Source organism: Vanessa cardui, chromosome 18, assembly GCF_905220365.1.
Source record: "Vanessa cardui chromosome 18, ilVanCard2.1, whole genome shotgun sequence".
NCBI lineage: Eukaryota > Metazoa > Arthropoda > Insecta > Lepidoptera > Nymphalidae > Vanessa > Vanessa cardui.
This window is the reverse complement of record NC_061140.1, coordinates 2,835,180-2,853,630: the sequence shown is the minus strand read 5'-3', so window position 1 is coordinate 2,853,630 and position 18,451 is coordinate 2,835,180. Positions and strand designations below refer to the sequence as shown.

The 18,451-nt window shown below is 33.3% G+C and overlaps 2 protein-coding genes across 2 annotated transcripts; one reads left to right on the top strand and one right to left on the bottom strand.

Annotated features, from left to right (window-relative positions):
• Window positions 1-321: 321 nt before the first annotated feature.
• On the bottom strand, window positions 322-2,313 carry LOC124537287 (deoxyribonuclease TATDN1). Its single transcript, XM_047114079.1, has 6 exons — window positions 2,170-2,313; window positions 1,885-2,064; window positions 1,496-1,679; window positions 935-1,138; window positions 617-826; window positions 322-545 (listed from the first exon to the last, which is right to left on the bottom strand). Exons 1-6 carry the CDS (start codon window positions 2,201-2,203, stop codon window positions 437-439), a joined length of 921 nt encoding a protein of 306 aa, XP_046970035.1. The 5' UTR covers window positions 2,204-2,313; the 3' UTR covers window positions 322-436.
• Window positions 2,314-4,762: 2,449 nt separating this feature from the next.
• On the top strand, window positions 4,763-18,110 carry LOC124537598 (antichymotrypsin-1-like). Its single transcript, XM_047114477.1, has 9 exons — window positions 4,763-4,914; window positions 10,213-10,316; window positions 10,854-10,997; window positions 12,442-12,642; window positions 13,467-13,565; window positions 14,227-14,367; window positions 15,823-16,035; window positions 16,615-16,747; window positions 17,919-18,110. Exons 1-9 carry the CDS (start codon window positions 4,887-4,889, stop codon window positions 18,047-18,049), a joined length of 1,194 nt encoding a protein of 397 aa, XP_046970433.1. The 5' UTR covers window positions 4,763-4,886; the 3' UTR covers window positions 18,050-18,110.
• The last annotated feature ends 341 nt before the right edge of the window (window positions 18,111-18,451 follow it).

The window sequence follows — 18,451 nt, the reverse complement described above, 5'->3', positions numbered from 1 at the left end:
GAACACTGTTCATGATGAATATTAAATACTTAGATTGTTAAAATGTTCTGCTGTAATTTCAATAACGTATAATAAACATAAATAATAATCATTTCAAGCTCACTAAGACATCTTGTATGTACGAGTGTTACTCAATACTAATAAGCGCCGCTCACGAATGTACTATCCAGAGCGCGTCGTCGTAAGTAAATAATGATTATATTATAAAGACCTATTCACTCATGAACTTATAGACCAGGAATATGTATTCGCTTTTCTTGCTTCACTATTATGCTTTGCGCGCTCCAACTGACTTTCTTTATGTTAATAAAATAAAAATAATAAAAAATAAATCAACGTCTTTATTGCAACACTGAAATAATATACACTGGTAGGAAGCTCTCTATTTTTGTAGTACGATGTACATAAATACACTCCAGAAATACATCTCTGTAAACTAATTCAACTTATTACTAAAGAACAATTTGTTGGTGTTGTTATAAATAGCTTCTGCTAACTCATCAATATTTTCTTTTCTAATGGCTGACAGGACCTCCAGCACTTGCCTATAAAAAGCAATAAAAAAAATTAATAGTTGATCTTGTTTTATAAAGTAGTTCTATATATTTTTACTCACACAATGTTAACTGGTTCATTTCTTCCTTTTACTTGGTTATTTGACTCAACAGAGTATTTTTCCTTTTTGACTGAAGGGAATTTTGTAAGCACATGAGCGTAGCCTGGATGTGTGGGTTTAACTTCACACCATGGGCAGTCTGTCTCAATCATCAACCTATCCTGAGGAATCTTCGCCGCTACCTCTAAATTTTCCTTAGTCCTTAATGAACTGGAATTGGTTTTCAAAATTATTTTTGCTTGTGTTTTAATTTTTCTATACTAATATAAAATATTTTAATTATTCTTTATTAAAATACCATTTTGGAAAACAACTTACCACCCATTTATACCAATATATAAGTCCAATTCCAGAATCTTCTCTAGTGCCTCTTGAGAGCCATCAAACGAATGTACAACACCACCAACTATTATTTCTTTGTTCCTACTCAGGATTTCAACTAGATCATCAGCAGCAGCTCGACAATGAAGAAACAAGGGCAATTGGAATTCATTACTCAATTGCAACTGTAATTCAAAGTATCTATTGGAAGAAATAACTATTCTTTATTATTCATATACAACAAATAAGTTGTTATAACAGTATTAGGTTATGACTATGAAACTATAAATGGTGTATTATCTCATGCTATGGAGATAGTTTTAAGCTTGACAGTTATAAGAACTCCATTTCAATTTAGTGCATACAAGAGATATCAGAATATCATTGAACACAAAGTGATTCTATTTTTTTTTTCACTACTGTGCATTTTTTCCCAACTGAGCTCAAGATTGTTATTACACAAATTAAATATAAAATTTCAGTAATTTAAATTCAGCTTATTTTCATTTTAATTCTTAACTTGCTTATTCTTAAATTAATTAATTTGTTAATACTTACTTTAACTGCACATCTTTCTCACAAAAGTGTAATCTCTCATAATCAAGCCCGCACTCCCCGATCGCGACAACTTTATCTCTGTTTTCTTTTATCAATGCTCTTAGATCATTCAGATATGTATCAGAGTCCTGTACAAAGTCGTTACACCTTGTTGGATGACATCCTACGGTAGAAAATAATCGTGCTGAAAATTATATTGCAAGTACAAACAACTATTACTAAAATAATTGGGGTTATATATTATGTTACTCAAAGAACATTTATCATAATTTTATATCAACTTTCCGTCTTTGTTTTATAGTTAAGAAAAAAAAAAATTGTCGTATAGCAGTACATAAAATACAAGTTTTAAAGTGACTAATTTGTTTTCTCAGTAAAAAACTACTTACAATCGGTACGAGACAATTCGATAGCTTTCTTGCTGTCTAGTAAGCTACCTCCAGTTATAATCATTTTGTCCATTCCAGCGGACCAGGAGCGATTTAGAACTTTATCCAAATCAGGTTCATGTTTTTTAGACCCGTGATATATTCCTTGATACATCTCATCGGTCAAATTAGCGCCGATATCTGAAAATAAAGATATATTTAATTTTTGTTTAAGCGGCTAACCTCACGACATTAAGAAAAAATATTATGAATTTATGACAAAAAAATAAGTAGTTAATAACTAACCTATAAATTTTTTAATAGTAGCCATTCTTTTCATTAAGAAAATTTAAATTAATTCACTTGTTTCGTTGCACTTTAAAAAATACGTAAGTAGACTTAGTTTACTCGATTTGACACTTGACAGATAACCCTAGGTAGTGAGACAAAATGTACGATACATTAATAAAAAGTAAAAACAAATGACAATAAGTACATATATTTATTTTATCACATATAAAAAATAGCACACACGTTAAATGTTCGATATTCGAAATAAATGAATTAAAAAAAAAACTGTGTAGCGATTTTTTTAATAATATTTTTAGTGAATTAGCACATGCACTCTTTTAACTCAAGATATTAATCAATATTTATTATTTAGATAGAATTCAGTAAGAAAAAAATTATAATAAATACGAACTACTGTTTAACAATCTCAAATGCGAAGGACTTGTTGGCGTCTAGTAAATTCGTTAATTATAACCATTAATATCATTCAGAATCAGAATAACAAAAATTATAGATTAATGTTAGTCGTCTCAAAGATTTTAGAAAACCTTCTACCGGCTATTAATTACTTTTCGCTGTTTGTCAACTTCAGAGTTGTAATATAAGTTGTAATATAAGTATTAATAATATACATATTATAGATTATAAAATACGTTATTCTGTAGTTATTTGTAGCTAAAGTTCCATCATTAGGTGATTTTAAAATCAGCTTAGTTTTAGGTGATCTTGGGAAGAACAAATGTACCTACTTTCTTACGAATAACTAACTATAGTTGACAAACCTACAAAAAATATATAATTAAACTAAAAATAATATTCACCACAGTGAGTTTTATAAATATAGTTTTATCTTTTAAACAAGTTTTTGTCGAAGGAACATGTTTCTCGTCTTCTTTTTGTTATATTGCTAATAAAATATTTAAATGTCAGCTTCGGTCAAAGACTCGTTACTCGCCGGTTAAGTTTCAATCATAGCTCATATTAGTTATATAAACTAAATCTATGGCTTTGGTGGTATGATTTAAGCTTAAGAACTTAATTTAAAAGAGTTACAAATTATACCTCCTTTATTAAAATACTGGCTTAGAGTAATTTTTGTATGTAAAATCGGTATTTGTACGAAAGCAAACAAGCTATCTTTACCTTATAATACTTAAACATATATATATATATATTCAACAAAGCAGCTCAGTCTAAATTTTTTATCATTTATAAAAATGTAATCGACATTATCTCTTAGGTCTTTAAGGTCTCAACCACGAGATAAAAGTGTTTACTTATGACCCTTTCTTAATTTTTCGTATTAAAATACATAGGTCAATATATACAAATAAATCTTTCACAGAAATAATTCATATTATTATGATAAGAGAATAACCAAAAAAAGATTGATTGTCGCCTCGAAATGAAAATTCTATGATGGTTTCGTAATAATTATAAAATATATTTATTGATATATAGAGACATACATACTATTTACTAGAAATTATATGAAACTGCTGTCTACCTACACAGAGTTCTTTTTGGGGGGAATGAGGTAATAATCAAATCAAAATAAACTTTAATCAAGTAGGCTTTTACAAGCACTTTTGAATCGTCAATTAAGTGGAGCTACCACCGATTCGGAAAGTAGATTCTACCGAGGATAACCGGCAAGAAACTCAGTAGTTAATCTTTTTCAACATTATATTAACATAATCCCAGAAAACGTACAAAAATGTCAAAAATAAATGGTATATGTCGTGGGACACCCGTCGTGTCGTTAGAACGGTCATACGGTCAATTAAATTTTAAGAAATAAAATCTGTAATAATTAAAGATTTCTTGTGAATTTATGTTATTACGTATAAATTATATAATAGTGTTTCAACAATAAAAAAAATTAAGTTTGAAATAATGTTATTTAAAGAGAAAGAGAGGTGGAATTACGTCTTTCCCTTACATGTCGATTTTTTAAACTACTGTAAATCGTGTATAAGAAATTCGTCGCAAAAAATAATAAAAGCGTATGTGTCAAAGGAAATCTAAGGCTTAAAACTTTATTATAATATTTAGTTTTTAAATTAACGTTATAATGACTTCCAAATTAAAATCCTGCTGAGATATCCTTAGCTCTTCTCAATTCTTATCAGATCGATAATTCTGGAACTTGGACTTTCTGATCGGATTTCCCATCAGATTCTGAGCGGAAAAACCTTGACCGAAATTTGGTCAATAAACCAAATTCAAAAGAAATAAACAAAAAAAATCAAAGAAAGAATTGAATTCGTTATAGGTATGAAATGGAGCCTGCCCTACCTCGAGGCTCAAGCTCAATTCACACTAAATTCTCAGTATTCCGTGATAACGTAAAAAAAAGGGTTTATTCCACATTTATAATATTAGTAAAGATTGTGAACTATTTTTTATTTCAATTAAGTTATATCATCAATATGCTTTTAAAACCACATTTATGTAACATTCGTGATTTGATAACGATTATCTGCTATTTGCCAGAGGTTCCCAATAATTAAAATGTGATTAACCGAGATGAATATTACAAGTGCGTAGCGTTATTTCGATGAAAATAATATTGCATTCAGAATAATACAACTAAGTGACGCCTTCTCGGCACCACAGAGTATGTACATGAAACAAACGATATCAGAATATATCACAATATACGGCACTAAAGCTAAGGCAGTCTAGAAACGAGTTGACTTGGGAAAGAACGTCAGCGGTCCGACTTCAACATGGAAAAAATATTGCTACTATTTGTGGGTACGTACGTTGACTAACTAATCTTTCATATGATTCATATGACGCTTTCATTGATTCAAATTTAACAGCAAAAATTGATTCAAGATTTCAATGATTTTTCGCACATGTTTAATTTTTTTTTTAATTATTTCATGTTACAAACTTATAATTATTATAAATGATAAAAAACATATTATTTAAGAGACAGAGAAGAAGAGATTTAAGAGACAATTTTAATGTTTTTTTTAATGTTTAAGTTTTGTATTTGGCTGTATTTATAATTAAAGCTATACCTATGTATATTTCCTGTGCACAAGATAATAATTAGAAGTAAGCAGTGGATTTTTGATACGCGCCATTTAAAAAAAAAGTTAAAATAATTTTGACATTCTAGGTTTCAGATTTAATTTAAATAAATATACCCACATTAAAATGTTATTTATTCTATATAAAATATGTTGACTACAAAAACATCCACTAAAGCGACCGCAGTCTAAAGTTTTTAAGGTTTTCTTTCCTTATATGATATTATAATCAGTAAAGCGAATTAAAAATTACGTCCGCTGGTATTGGTTGTAAAATTAAAATAATAGTTTGTATAGCAATTCGCCCTGATTTCGTGTTAAGTAATTTATCGTTCACAGTACCTTCGTATTGTACGATTTGAGTACCCTCCGTACGTTCTGCTTTTTTTTTTTTAAATATTAAACATAAGTACCTATTTTATAATACAATAACTTTTGAAAAAATCTTTTCTCCACCGATGTTTTAGTCTGTGTTCATTGAGAAATTAATGCGAATGATATTATTATACGTCACAGACAGATAGATAAATAATTTTTATTTAATTGGATTTTAATTCGAATACGGAGGAGTGCGTTAACCTAAACTATAGCCTAATATATAAATAATGTTTTAGTAAAATTTAATAAATTTAAAAAAATCTATATTTTTTAGTTGTCAAGATGTATATAAATATATTTTTGTTTTCTTGTACACATCCAAACATTTTTAAATAAAAAAAAAAAACAATTATTTTTGTATTATCTTTTGCACAGATCTACCTATCTTTCATTCCGCCACACTTTGAATGTATGAAATAGGGAATGAATATTAATAATAACGTAACTAATTGTTTATCTAAATCTAACCTATCTCAATTCTTAACAGAAAACTTATTATATATTTTTTGCACTTTATTGTATCAAAATTGAATAATCATGGCATTGAAATTGACATAAAATCGTTAAGCGATTATATACGTATGGGTATTTACACTTTGTTATTGTAAGGATTTAATGATCAACATTGTTTGAATTATAGTTGTTTGTAAACTTAACAAGAAATACAAGTCCTAGGTAAGTTTCATGACCTATCCCAATACCTGTAGATTGGTACCTACCACGGATGCTCCCTGCCGCCCGTCTACACCTGTCTACATTTAATTTAATATATAATGATAATAATAACAGAGGTACTGTATTCTCTATTCCAAGTATAACAGGAAAAATCCAAATAAACAACATTTATACCTACGTATTTGGTGCTTCTAAACGGCTAGACGATTTTTTTAAGTGTCTGACTGTACTAATAATTGAAATTGAATATTTTTTAATACGCTAATAACACCAGTAAGAGCAAGCGCGCACCGGTGATTTTTGTCATGGTGACTGTTTCGTCACTCTTGTCAAGTCGGTGAATATGTATGGAGGTGCGCGCAAGTTACGACCTGACAATTGGGTGATATTTGTGTCCGCCGACCGGCGAACAAGCCCGTGGCGAAACTGTCAGCGTCTTTACGTTTTTTCATAGCAATGCGCGTACTAGTGACAAATTTGTCACTCTCGTCGTCAGTCTTCCGCTGTCTGCACTTTGACTGCCGACTTTGGCGCGCGCAAAATACCACGTGCGTCACCATCTATTCAAAACGTAAACATTCGTGAAGACGATACCGATAATGATGTTCTAATAGAAGAAGTGGAATTTAAAGAGTATTCAGATATTCACGTGAAAATTAAAGCGTGGGAAGAAATTAGTACCCAGTATTCTCTTCGCTTACTTTTTCTCCCGAGTCTCACGAGTTTACAGAGAGCCACCGTCTCTTCGAAAACCATAGTGGCAAATGACACTTCTATTTCGAAAATGTTTTGTCACTGTCTCTATTAATGAGCGCACTCCACTTTGGAAACGTCAAACAAACACTTTAAAGTCACCGGTGCGCGCTAGCTCTAGTAGTATCGGATGACTCAACTTAGATTAGCATCGGCAAAATTCGTAAAACCGATTACTGCCGATTTAAACAACCAATAGAAATAACTCGCTATAGCGCCATTCGACGCTATTCGTCGCTATAGATTCTCGCAACATACAGTATAACCCGAGAAAGGATGTCAAATTGACGAATATATCAGGTCATATAATATTACACGTTGTTACGTTTGTATAAAGATCATATTCACATAAGAAATAAATATTGATAATTTGGAATGGAGTACTTAATTTTTGGATATGATCGGTTTTACGAATTTTGCCGAAACGACATCAAGTTGTGTCGTACACATATTATCATAATCGTCATATACATCATTATGAAAAAGTCGGAAAAAAAAATCAGAAAACTTTTTTTTATCTTGTAAAATCTCTTGAGGTAAAAGAAAAGACCGTTAAGCCATCTAACCTTATAAAAACAATTACTGTGAAACAATAAAATATACTTATATGTACATATGTATATAACTGCTATGTCACAACGTCTTGTGTCTTTGAGATACCACCCTAGACTCCTTTACAACAATGGTGGCACTCAGATTATAAAACAAAAGAATATTATCCTTTTATAATTTTTATCATTTCCTCATATAATTACTATAGAAATAGTACTAGTACGTATTAAATACGCAACCCTTGATTTCAGTCAGTAGGATAAGGTATTTATTTGTAACTTATCATTTATTATAATAATAAGTTGTTTGCGTAAACATTATAATAAATTGTAATATAGCTGTGACACAACCGTGTTGATGAACTTTTGTATTTTCTATTACAAAAGAAAAGATAAGTTGTTGACATTATTTTATTGATATTTTAACATAGTTTTTATAAACAAATGTTTTTATTTATGACTAGCGATCCACCCCGGCTTTGCACGGGTGCAATACTGATACTACATATACTACAGAATTTGTTTATTAACGACATCAATTGCAAACTTCTAAAATTAACAATGTTACTTTACTATATATATTAATACATGAACAATAGTTCATGTATTATATACACAAACCTTCCCTTTGAATCACTCTATATATTAAAAAAACCGCAGAAAAAACCTTCAGCCAAGAAAACCCCATAGTATATCTATCAAAATACAATACGATATACTTTAAGATATATGTTTTTTACAAATTACCTTTTATAGGATAATATACTGGGGCTCAATCAAGGGGCTCGTATAGCTTCTTTCTTTTGATTGTTGAGGCGCATGCCTGTGACTAACACCGCCTCCAAATATAGCAATAATTATAACTACAGTATATAATCGTAGATCGACTTTTAAGTAGTCTAATATTTTTCATTTCATTTTACTTAGGAGGACTCTAAAAAATATATGTTGAATACGCAATTATTTTTATTACGTTTTAGTCATATTTTTGTTTGATTATTCTTATTCCTTATTTTTTTTGTTAAATTTTTATTTATTTATTAAGTATTGTTATATCCCTCGCTAGAGAGCTCCGATAATAACCTCTAAAATTTTCAGTGTTTATCTACTATATTGTTCACGTATTATATATGCAAAATCATTCTCTTTAAATCACTCACTCACTCATACTATGTAGTGATGTAGTAATGGTACAATATACACAGTTTTCACTCCTTAGGAAATACAAACCGCTATGTCCCTGCGTTTTAAAACTGTAATATCTTTGAAACTATTCATTTCAATTACATGCTGTAAAGTGCCGTATTGATCTATATTGAATGCACAATTTATTTAAGGTACCTAATAGGATAAGGATTCATGCTGTATTGCTTAAAATCGCTTCGAAAATAAGCCTATTTTTCTCGTAAAAATTAAAGATATAAAAATGTTTATTGTGGGTTATCTTTAAGAGATAGATATATACCATCGCGGACTTTTTTGTAGACATTTTTGAGGTGGACAATTCTGTAGTAGGTACATTATTTTGATCTATCTAGTAGGGTTCAGACAGCTTTTACAATGTAAGTGCAAAAAAATTAAAAAAATTACGACATTACATGAGAAACTTTTAAAATTATCAGTGTTACCTAACTATATTGTTTATGTATTATATATAAAAACCTTCCTCTCGAATCACTCTATCTATTAAAAAAAATTCCTTCAAAATCCGTTGCGTAGTTTTAAAGATCAATATACAGAATGACTTAAATATGGGTGCAAAGCTTTAAGAGGCTAGTATAGGCAATTCAAAACTATTTAGGCCACGGTGTGCCAAGTGCAGATTTTTGGGTCTTTTTAAAATAAATCTTCAAATCTTGCTAGAAAAAAAATAGGCAGACTTTGTCTATGACAACTTTGGCCTAAATAGTTTTGAATTGCTTAAGCATCCAAGTAGTATGCAAATACTCACATTTAAAGTAAAATATCCTGTTGTAGAGAGGAAAGAGGGTGTATTTATTATAATAATATGTTGCACAAGATATCAGTTCCGACTTCGCGAGAATACAGTGAAGTTTGACTGTCTGATATTTTTTTAAAATAATGAGATATAATATAGCGCTATTGTATACGGGAAATGCCTTACCTTCATATATAAACAAAAAATATAAAAAAAATTGAAAAAAATAATAGGCTTTTTCAAAAGATATTTTTTAATCTTAAATAAGATGTACTTTATTTTGCATTACGTAAGTACTTTTTTAATCTAATCAAATCAATTTTATACAAGTCAACTTCGCAATGAAGCGTTTTTGTATCGTCGATAACTAAATACTACCACCATATCATAACTTATATAATACTACTACTTTTCGGAAAGCAGCCTCTAGCGAGAAGAAACGGCAAGAAACTCGCATAGTTGCTATTTTCAAGTAAACAAATAGACAATGCTGTTCTTTTCAATAATTAGTGTCCTGTGATGGGACGCGAGCCTATGTCCAGGCGTTATTTTTCTAAAAAGTACTCTTTATTAAGATTTATTTATTAATTTATTCAATCTCTTTAAATTTCGTACGGTATCTTATTATATATGCGTTCACCATTGCCCACAAATGTTTTCTGTGTCGTATGCAAACGGAAACATAGTACGGAGAGCTTAATCTGAATTTCTTTTTCAGCTGTCCTCGCCAGCACGGCTGCGCAATTTGATTACACATTTCCAGATTACAACAGAACACCACTGGGTGATTCAATTGACGTCGCTTCTATGAAGCTATTAAAGGTATATTCATATTTATTATTAATCTGAACTATACTCCTAGATGTACAGTGTCACTCAACGAGACCAGAAACGCAGTTCCGAGTCTATTATAATGTTGGAGACAATTCCATTGTTCCTACATATAATACAAAAAAAATCATAGGTTTTTAAATTATTATATTTTATGCCTGGTGTAATAGTTATTGCTAAAATGATATGACATAATATGTATAAGCAAGGGAGAAGCGTGGGAATTATATAACAGTTTATTTACGTAGGTCATGTGGTATATTTTTTCATTATCCATAAGCATAATCATTTATTTATATTTAAATAACACCAAAATAAATCAGCAAGCGGCTATAAGTCAGATTTGATCGGAAATGCCTGCTACATTAAGCCGAGAAAATTCCAAAAAAATACTTAAAAAAAATTAGATATCCACCAACATATTTAATATTCAAGGAATAAACTAATTAGTTTATTAAAAAGTACCCTTAGTAGATGAGATCGCGACTCAAAACCAATAATCACTAAATAAATAAAATTCATTGGCAGGAAATTTATGAACAATCTTCGGACAAAAACGTAGTTTCATCACCTCTAGGCGTGCTGACTCTCCTCTCCCTGTACGCATCCGGGTCGGAAGGGAAGAGTCGTGAGGAGATCATGGCACTCCTGGGTTCCAATGATTATGAACAGGTATTTATTTGAATCTTTATGTAAACAGTATATTCCATACACTCATAGCTTTGCCATTAAATTTATCTGAATTAGCAGAGATTATGAATGAATTAATTAAATGTTGTTGTTGTTTTTATCGAATCTGGTGTTGCAGTAAAACTTAAGTTAATATAAGTAATGTACACTAATTATGAAGTACTGTCGGTCATAATAAATATTTTAATAACTAAAACGGAAAATAATTAGATGGGCAGAGCGGGAGTTTAAACCAAGTATTCCACAATTTTTCATTACCATTTTTATAGACAGACAAGCATATAAAACAACAATTTATAAACCCTTTAGACAAATACAAGCATCGACGACCTCCATGGTCGAGTGGTGTGTACACCGGTTTTCATGGGTACGCCACTCCGAGGTCCCGGGTTCAATTCCCGGCCGAGTCGATGTAGATTACCATTAGTTTTCTATGTTGTCTTGGGTCTGGGTGTTTGTGGTACCGTCGTTACTTCTGATTTCCATAACACAAGTGCTTCAGCTACTTACATTGGGATCAGAGTAATGTATGTGATGTTGTCTCATATTTATGTATTATTATTAAAGCAGTCAGCTACTCCGTAAAACGTTAACTAGCCACTAACCGTGGTATTTAATATTTTATATCCCTAGTAACTACAAATATAAATAACAATGTATATCTTATTAATTACAAAGTAAATTGCTGTAGTACATCCAATATAGACAGGGTCCTGCTAACTCTGTCTGTCTGTCTGTCTGTCTGCCTATCGGTCTTTCACGACCAAACCGCGGAACGAAATTTCACGAAATTTGGTATGATGCCAACTTGAACTTCAAGAAATGACAAAGGCTAGTTCTTTTGTCTTAGACAACAACAACAACAGCCTTTACATTCCCACTGCTGGGCTAAAGGCCTCCTCTCCCTTTGGGGAGAAGGTTTGGATCATATTCCACCACGCTGTTCCAATGCGGGTTGGTGGAATACACATGTGGCAGAATTTCTATGAAATTTGTCACATGCAGGTTTCCTCACGCTTAAGATGCACGCGTTCTAACCACTGGGCCATCTCTGCTCCACTGGGCCATCTCTGCTCCACTGGGCCATCTCTGCTCCTAATTTCTTTAAATTTCTCGTGTAATGATGTTTTTATGATTATTACAAAAACATCTGTCTGAGTATGTAAATGGAGTAATAGAACTTTCAAATCATATTCTATCTATGGATTTAGACATATGCAGGTTAGGCGATGTTTTCCTTGACCGCTGAGCACGAGATGAAATATAAAGACAAATTAAGCACATGAATCAGCGGTGCTTGCCGGGGAACCCGCAATCATCGGTTAAGATGCACGCGTTCTAACCACTGGGCCATTTCGACTCTTAGACATGACAATACAAACACCTTGTAATAATATTCAAGATATTGTCATAATTTTGAGGACAGCTTTCAGGTTCATACAGTGAACTGAGCGAAAGGTTCGCATCGCTGGACCCAAACTATTTAATACTAGCCAACAAGGTACTAGTATCCAATAAATACACTCTCGACGAAGGATTCTCTAAAACGGCTAGAGATTATAGGAGCGAAGTGGATAACATTAACTTCGAAAATCAGAAAATAGCTGCAGATGCTATTAACAACTGGGTAAGCATAAATCGCAATTTTATACACGTTAATACATCAAAATGACAACACCTCTCCTTATTGCCTCCACTGGTGACAGGAGCGCTGGTTCGTTTATTGCCTAGAGGATTGGAATTACGATTCAACGGGAAATAAAAATAATGGGGATTTTGTATTGAATTAAATTTTGCTTATGTACGTTAGGGGCCTCATATAATTGATACGGCAAATATGGCGGTAGCTACGCCCCTGTACGCCAGGTAAGTGCAATTCTGCCAGACGTTAGTTGATTCCATCTTAAATTACCCTAAGTGTAATTAAATAAATACAATTTTTTTTTCATACAAATTGTTTTTACACTATGGCCAAATAAAAAAAATATAGTTACTATACAAATCACGATCAAGTGGAGTGGTGGCAAGAATGCTAGCAGTATTTTCCTATTGAATATCAAGTCTGATCCTCTGGGCAAAAATGAAACTGCCCCCAGAGCATTAAGACTAGGTATTTTATTAACTGATTAGACATATTCTTAAAACATCTCGTTAAGGTGACTAATCTTCGTTTTATTGTTGAAATTTATCAATTTTCGGGTATATCATAACTTAGATGATATAACATCATTTACAATTTGTTTTATTACGAAATAGGGGAGCAGTGAATATCCATAGCCTCTTAATTCCTGATTATCTGCTTCCTTAATTTGGAATTACCATTTTTATCAAATGAGAGTCGTTAGTAATATATGGGGTTCAGTTCCTTAGATAGAGTTGAGTTCTATTTTAATATTTATATTGTTTCGTTTAGGTAATTTTAGAGATTTTTATTTTAATGTTATATTTCAGTCATCCAGTAAAACAAAGGGATTGATCGATCACCCGGTCTCCGAATCTGATATCGACCCGACTGCTGCCATTGCTCTCCTTAATGTAATATTCTTCCAGGTATGAATTTATTTTATGTACGACATATGTGTATTATAAAGCTCAAGCCTTTGTGTTTATTTTATGAATGAATTAATAAATACTAATGTTTGTCACCCAAGGCAGAAAAATGCCACCTGCGAGCTGTGCTGGGCATTCGCTGAGTAAATCGGTAATTCAGTCTGACTTTTAGACTCTATATGACACGGTCTTGTACAAAAAAAACAACGTAAAATATTTTTAACTACAGGCTTAAACTATCGAAAAAATACGATTCAATTTTTCGTAATTAGCCCAACCGTTATGTTTCACTGTTGAACTCACGCTTGCCATTGCGGATCGACGGGCACACATGTGACAGTCTCTCTGCCTAATGCAGGTTTCCTCACGACGTTTATCTTCACTGTCGAACAGTCGATGAATTATGAGCACCAGTAATCATCGCTTAGATTCACTTGACCATCTCGACTATAGAAATATCATTGTATATATTATATATGAAATATATAAGAATTTCACAATCTATTCTTAACTTTAAACTATGTTACAATATATTTGATGTCTATATTCCACACCAACTTCTAAGGCTTACGGGATATTAATTTCAATTGAAGAATTAATAAGGATATTTAGAAATCCTTACAATTATCAAATAAATTTATGATTATTGTACATTATACAGGGTCACTGGCACGTGCCCTTTAACGCCAGCAAGACAAAGGAACAGGAGTTCAACGTGGACCGCTCCACGACCGTGAAGAAGCCCATGATGCACCTCCGGCAGTCGCTGCACTACCGCGAGGACAACGAGATGGGCGTTCGGGTACGCAAGCATTTTTAATTATATCAGTACTTAGTGTAGTTCCGGTTTGAAGAGTGGGTGAGTCAGTGTAACTACAAGCGCAAAGGACATGTCTTAGTTCTGATGGTTGGTGGCGCATTTGCTATCTAAGGAATGGTTAATGTTTCTTACAGCACCATTGTCTATTGGTGGTGGTGATGGTGGTGACCACTTACCCTCAGGTGGCCCATACGCCTGTTCTCCAACCTATAGCATAAGATTTTTTTTTTAATTTAAATCCCGAAGGCAGCTGTGAGATATATTAAAAAAAACATTGATTTGTTAATGCGCCGCCGATATTTGGAAATAAGTACTTATGATCTTCGTATCAGTTCTTATTTACCCAAAGCAGGAAAATTACTATTTTGTAGTAGAATATCTGATGAGTGAGGGTTATAAACCTCGACAAGCTTGCTCAAAGGCCTATTACCAAGTGAATCATCGCAGACAGACATTTAAATGGTAAATTTCTGGTGATTTCTATCGTCAGATATTGGCTGTAACAAATAAAAATGTTTCTTAAACTATAAATGCGTGATCAATTTTGGAGTTACATAATGTTCATTCCGGAACGCTCTTCAAACCAGACAGGACATTACTACCATTTACTTTCTTATTTATTTTATATCATATATTTTACCGAATACCATGTCTTGTCAGTAAACATTGCTTAACAAGAACATCAAGGCAATTTAAAAGTTTTATAACGATTCTATCGCCAATGCTCCACTTTTGGACCAAACTTGGGACTGGGATGTCATGTCTCTTGTGCCTGTAAACATTTACCGTCTTCGAATCGCGCTGCATATGCTGGTATAAGTCAAACATATATTCACTATTTATTTCATCTTCTGTAAATGTTTAAGAAAATCTTAAGTCTTCATTCAACAAATCAAATCAAATCAATTTAATTCAAGTAAACTTCAAAATGAAACGTTTTTGAAGCGTCAACAATTAAATACTACCACCGTTTCGGAAAGCAGCTTCTAGCGAGAAGAAACGGCAAGAAACTCGCATAGTTGCTCTTTTTAAATAAACGGATTTACAATATAATAAATGTGCAATTTACAGTAATTAGTGTCCTATGATGGAACCCGAGCATAACTCCAGGCGTTTCTTTCTAAAAGTACTCTTTTAATGAATAATATAAATAAAACCATATAAATATGAGACAACATCACATACATCACTCTGATCCCAATGTAAGTAGCTGAAGCACTTGTGTTATGGAAATCAGAAGTAACGACGGTACCACAAACACCCAGACCCAAGACAACACAGAAAACTAATGGTAATCTACATCGACTCGGCCGGGAATCGAACCGGGACCTCAGCGTGGCGTACCCATGAAAACCGGTGTACACACCACTCGACCATGGATATCGTCATATAATATGATTTATTAATTAAGTCTTAATAATATTTTTAAATTTACAGATGATAGAGTTGCCGTACAAGGAATCTAAATTCCGGATGATAGTTGTGCTACCGAATGAAGTGGACGGTCTGCCTGGCGTGCTGGAGAAGGTTGCGACGCAGGGGCTCCTAGAAAACGTCTTCCGGATGTACCCCGCTGGAGCTGAAGTGGATTTGGACATGCCCAAATTTGAAACAAGGTCGAAGATTAATCTCAATGACGTTTTGAGCAAGGTATGAAAAAAATATGTGGTATGCGTATGCATCTAAGTTATTAAAGATTTACATATTCACATGTCTCCTTATAAGAAGCAACATTGTCTTTGCTGGCCAAAGTCGTTTCTAGTCTAGCTCATTTTGTTTCAAGTTCTTTTATAGAACACACAGAGTCGGATTTAAAGGTCTGGAGGCCCCGGGGCCACACAGAAGTGAGGGCCCTAGACAAACAGAAGCGTGAACACCCTAATATTTATATTATTATGAATTTGTTTCGTATTTGTATCGGTAACTTTAAAAATATTAAATAGTAACATTATTATAATTTGACTATATCTCAGTATTTGTTAACTTGCTGAAAACTGTGGCCCCCTCTCATGTGGAGGCCCCAGGGCAGTTGCCCCGGTCGCCCTCCCCTAAATGCGGCCCTGTTTATAGAACACATACCCAATTTGTTGCATTTTTGCGTATTAAATTAACGCTTACACTGAATTATAAAAAGAATAGATAATCGCGCCAAAATTTATCAATTTTATGATTTTTTGGAATTGAAATGTTTTATCTGTAATCTTGGGCATTATTTGTACATTCATTCAGGTTGGAGTATCCGGTATATTCAAAAATGCGGCGTCGGGTATTGTGAAGGAGCGCGGCGTGAGGGTCTCGAAGGCGCTGCAAGAGGCGTTCGTCAAAGTGGACGAAGAGGGCGCCACCGCTGGAGCCTTCACCGGTATTTCTGACTTCATCACGTCTAAAATTGATCATCCAAAAATTTCACTAATTGAATCTTCAGTTTCTCTCGGCTTACGCTAGTAAATAGATGTTTTGTCTTCGTTGTTTATTGCCCATAATAATATTTTTAGCAATCAGAAGGAAAAATAATTTAAAAAAAAAAAACAATTGAAATAACCTATAGCTAACTTATTTAAAAATAATCTTATTTTTAACAGTGATTCAAAATATTGAGCAATCACAAACAACCATTAATTTCAGATATGACAAACACATAAATAAACACAAAACCACAATTATAAATAAACGATCTTACTGCTAAGTAGTGAAAGTACCGACACTCTTACCGACCGACTTTTTTTTTTTTTTTGTGTGTTGTGTATTGCTGTTGGCCCTACTGGCCTTCACAGCGTCACCTGACTTTCGGGCGAGAACTAATGTCCCCCGGCCTGAGGTTGAGCGCGGGGCTCTAAATTAAAACTAAATTAAAACTAAAGTTCGTCCTGCGGGTGTCTCCTATGAGATCGCACCTCGGCTCAGAACGAAATCGGTGGGGGCCGACCGACTTATCGAGCGGTCGTTTTTATACGAGTCAGAAAGTACGCCAACTACCCGCAATAAGTTCGGCTTATAATATTATTACTACAGACTACATATTACCTGCACTCCCTGTATTTTAACTTAGCTTCCTGGAGTTTTGTCAAATATCTAATTCAAAGACAAAGAGATATAGACAGAGACAAATTTACTTATTTTAATTAGTTCGACTAACCAGACCTAACAAAAGAAAGAAAAAACAACTTGAAATGAAATTTGTAGAAGAATATCGAAATCCGAAAATTACCAGAAAGCCTTACTATATACATATTGAGCTGAGATAGCCCAGTGGTTAGAACGCGTGCATGATGATGATTGCGGGTTCAAACCCAGGCAATCACCACTATATATATGTGCTTAATTTGTGTATATAATTCATCTCATGTTCGACGGTGAAGGAAAACATCATGAGGAAACCTGCATGTGTCTAATTTCATCGAAATTCTGCCACATGTGCATTCCACCAACCCGACCCTCTCCTTAATGGAAGAGGAGGCCTTATCTCAGTGGGAAATGTACAGGCTGTTACTTTACTTTCTTACATATTTTCTAATTTAAGATTTGTTTTGCAGGACTAGTAGCAGTGCCGATGTCATCGTGGTCTCGCCCTCCGCCCCCGATACCCTTCAAAGTGGACCGGCCCTTCCTATACGCGATACTGAACGACGACATTGTACTGTTCGTGGGTACCTACACCCACTAAGTACTTTTGAATAGCTATATAATTTTATACATTTTTCAAAATAAATAAATAATTAAATATATGTTTTTTTTTTTATTTCTACTGCATGGCGATGCACTGCCAGTGGCGGCGCAAGATCGAATCTTAATGTGGGCAAGATACAGTTTGCAAGGCCCTTGTGTTTTTTTTTTCAGTAGTCTGATCCGAATGTCATGTTGGTACTGTTTTTTAAATTCGGGCGCGAGGCCCTCTCCACTGCGAGGCCATTGTTGTTGTTTGGTGTACATAGGTGTTTGTTACCAGTGGCGGCTCGAGAAGTTACCAGTGGCGTTAATGTGGACAAGAGTTTGCGAGGCGAGGCCGTGGGCAGTGGCCCACATTGCCCACGCCTTACGCCGCCACTGTGAACAGCGATCATATATG

What these genes read in the sequence shown, in the direction of transcription:
- LOC124537598 (XM_047114477.1), top strand. Translation starts at nt 4,887, where the DNA reads ATGGAAAAAATATTGCTACTATTTGTGG. An exon ending in ACAACGAGATGGGCGTTCGG is followed by an intron (nt 14,368 to 15,822) that starts GTACGCAAGCAT and finishes TTAAATTTACAG; the next exon opens with ATGATAGAGTTGCCGTACAA. An exon ending in CACCGCTGGAGCCTTCACCG is followed by an intron (nt 16,748 to 17,918) that starts GTATTTCTGACT and finishes TTTGTTTTGCAG; the next exon opens with GACTAGTAGCAGTGCCGATG.
- LOC124537287 (XM_047114079.1), bottom strand. Translation starts at nt 2,203, where the DNA reads ATGAAAAGAATGGCTACTATTAAAAAATTTATAG. An exon ending in TACTATTAAAAAATTTATAG is followed by an intron (nt 2,065 to 2,169) that starts GTTAGTTATTAA and finishes CTTTATTTTCAG; the next exon opens with ATATCGGCGCTAATTTGACC. An exon ending in TATATTGGTATAAATGGGTG is followed by an intron (nt 827 to 934) that starts GTAAGTTGTTTT and finishes AACCAATTCCAG; the next exon opens with TTCATTAAGGACTAAGGAAA.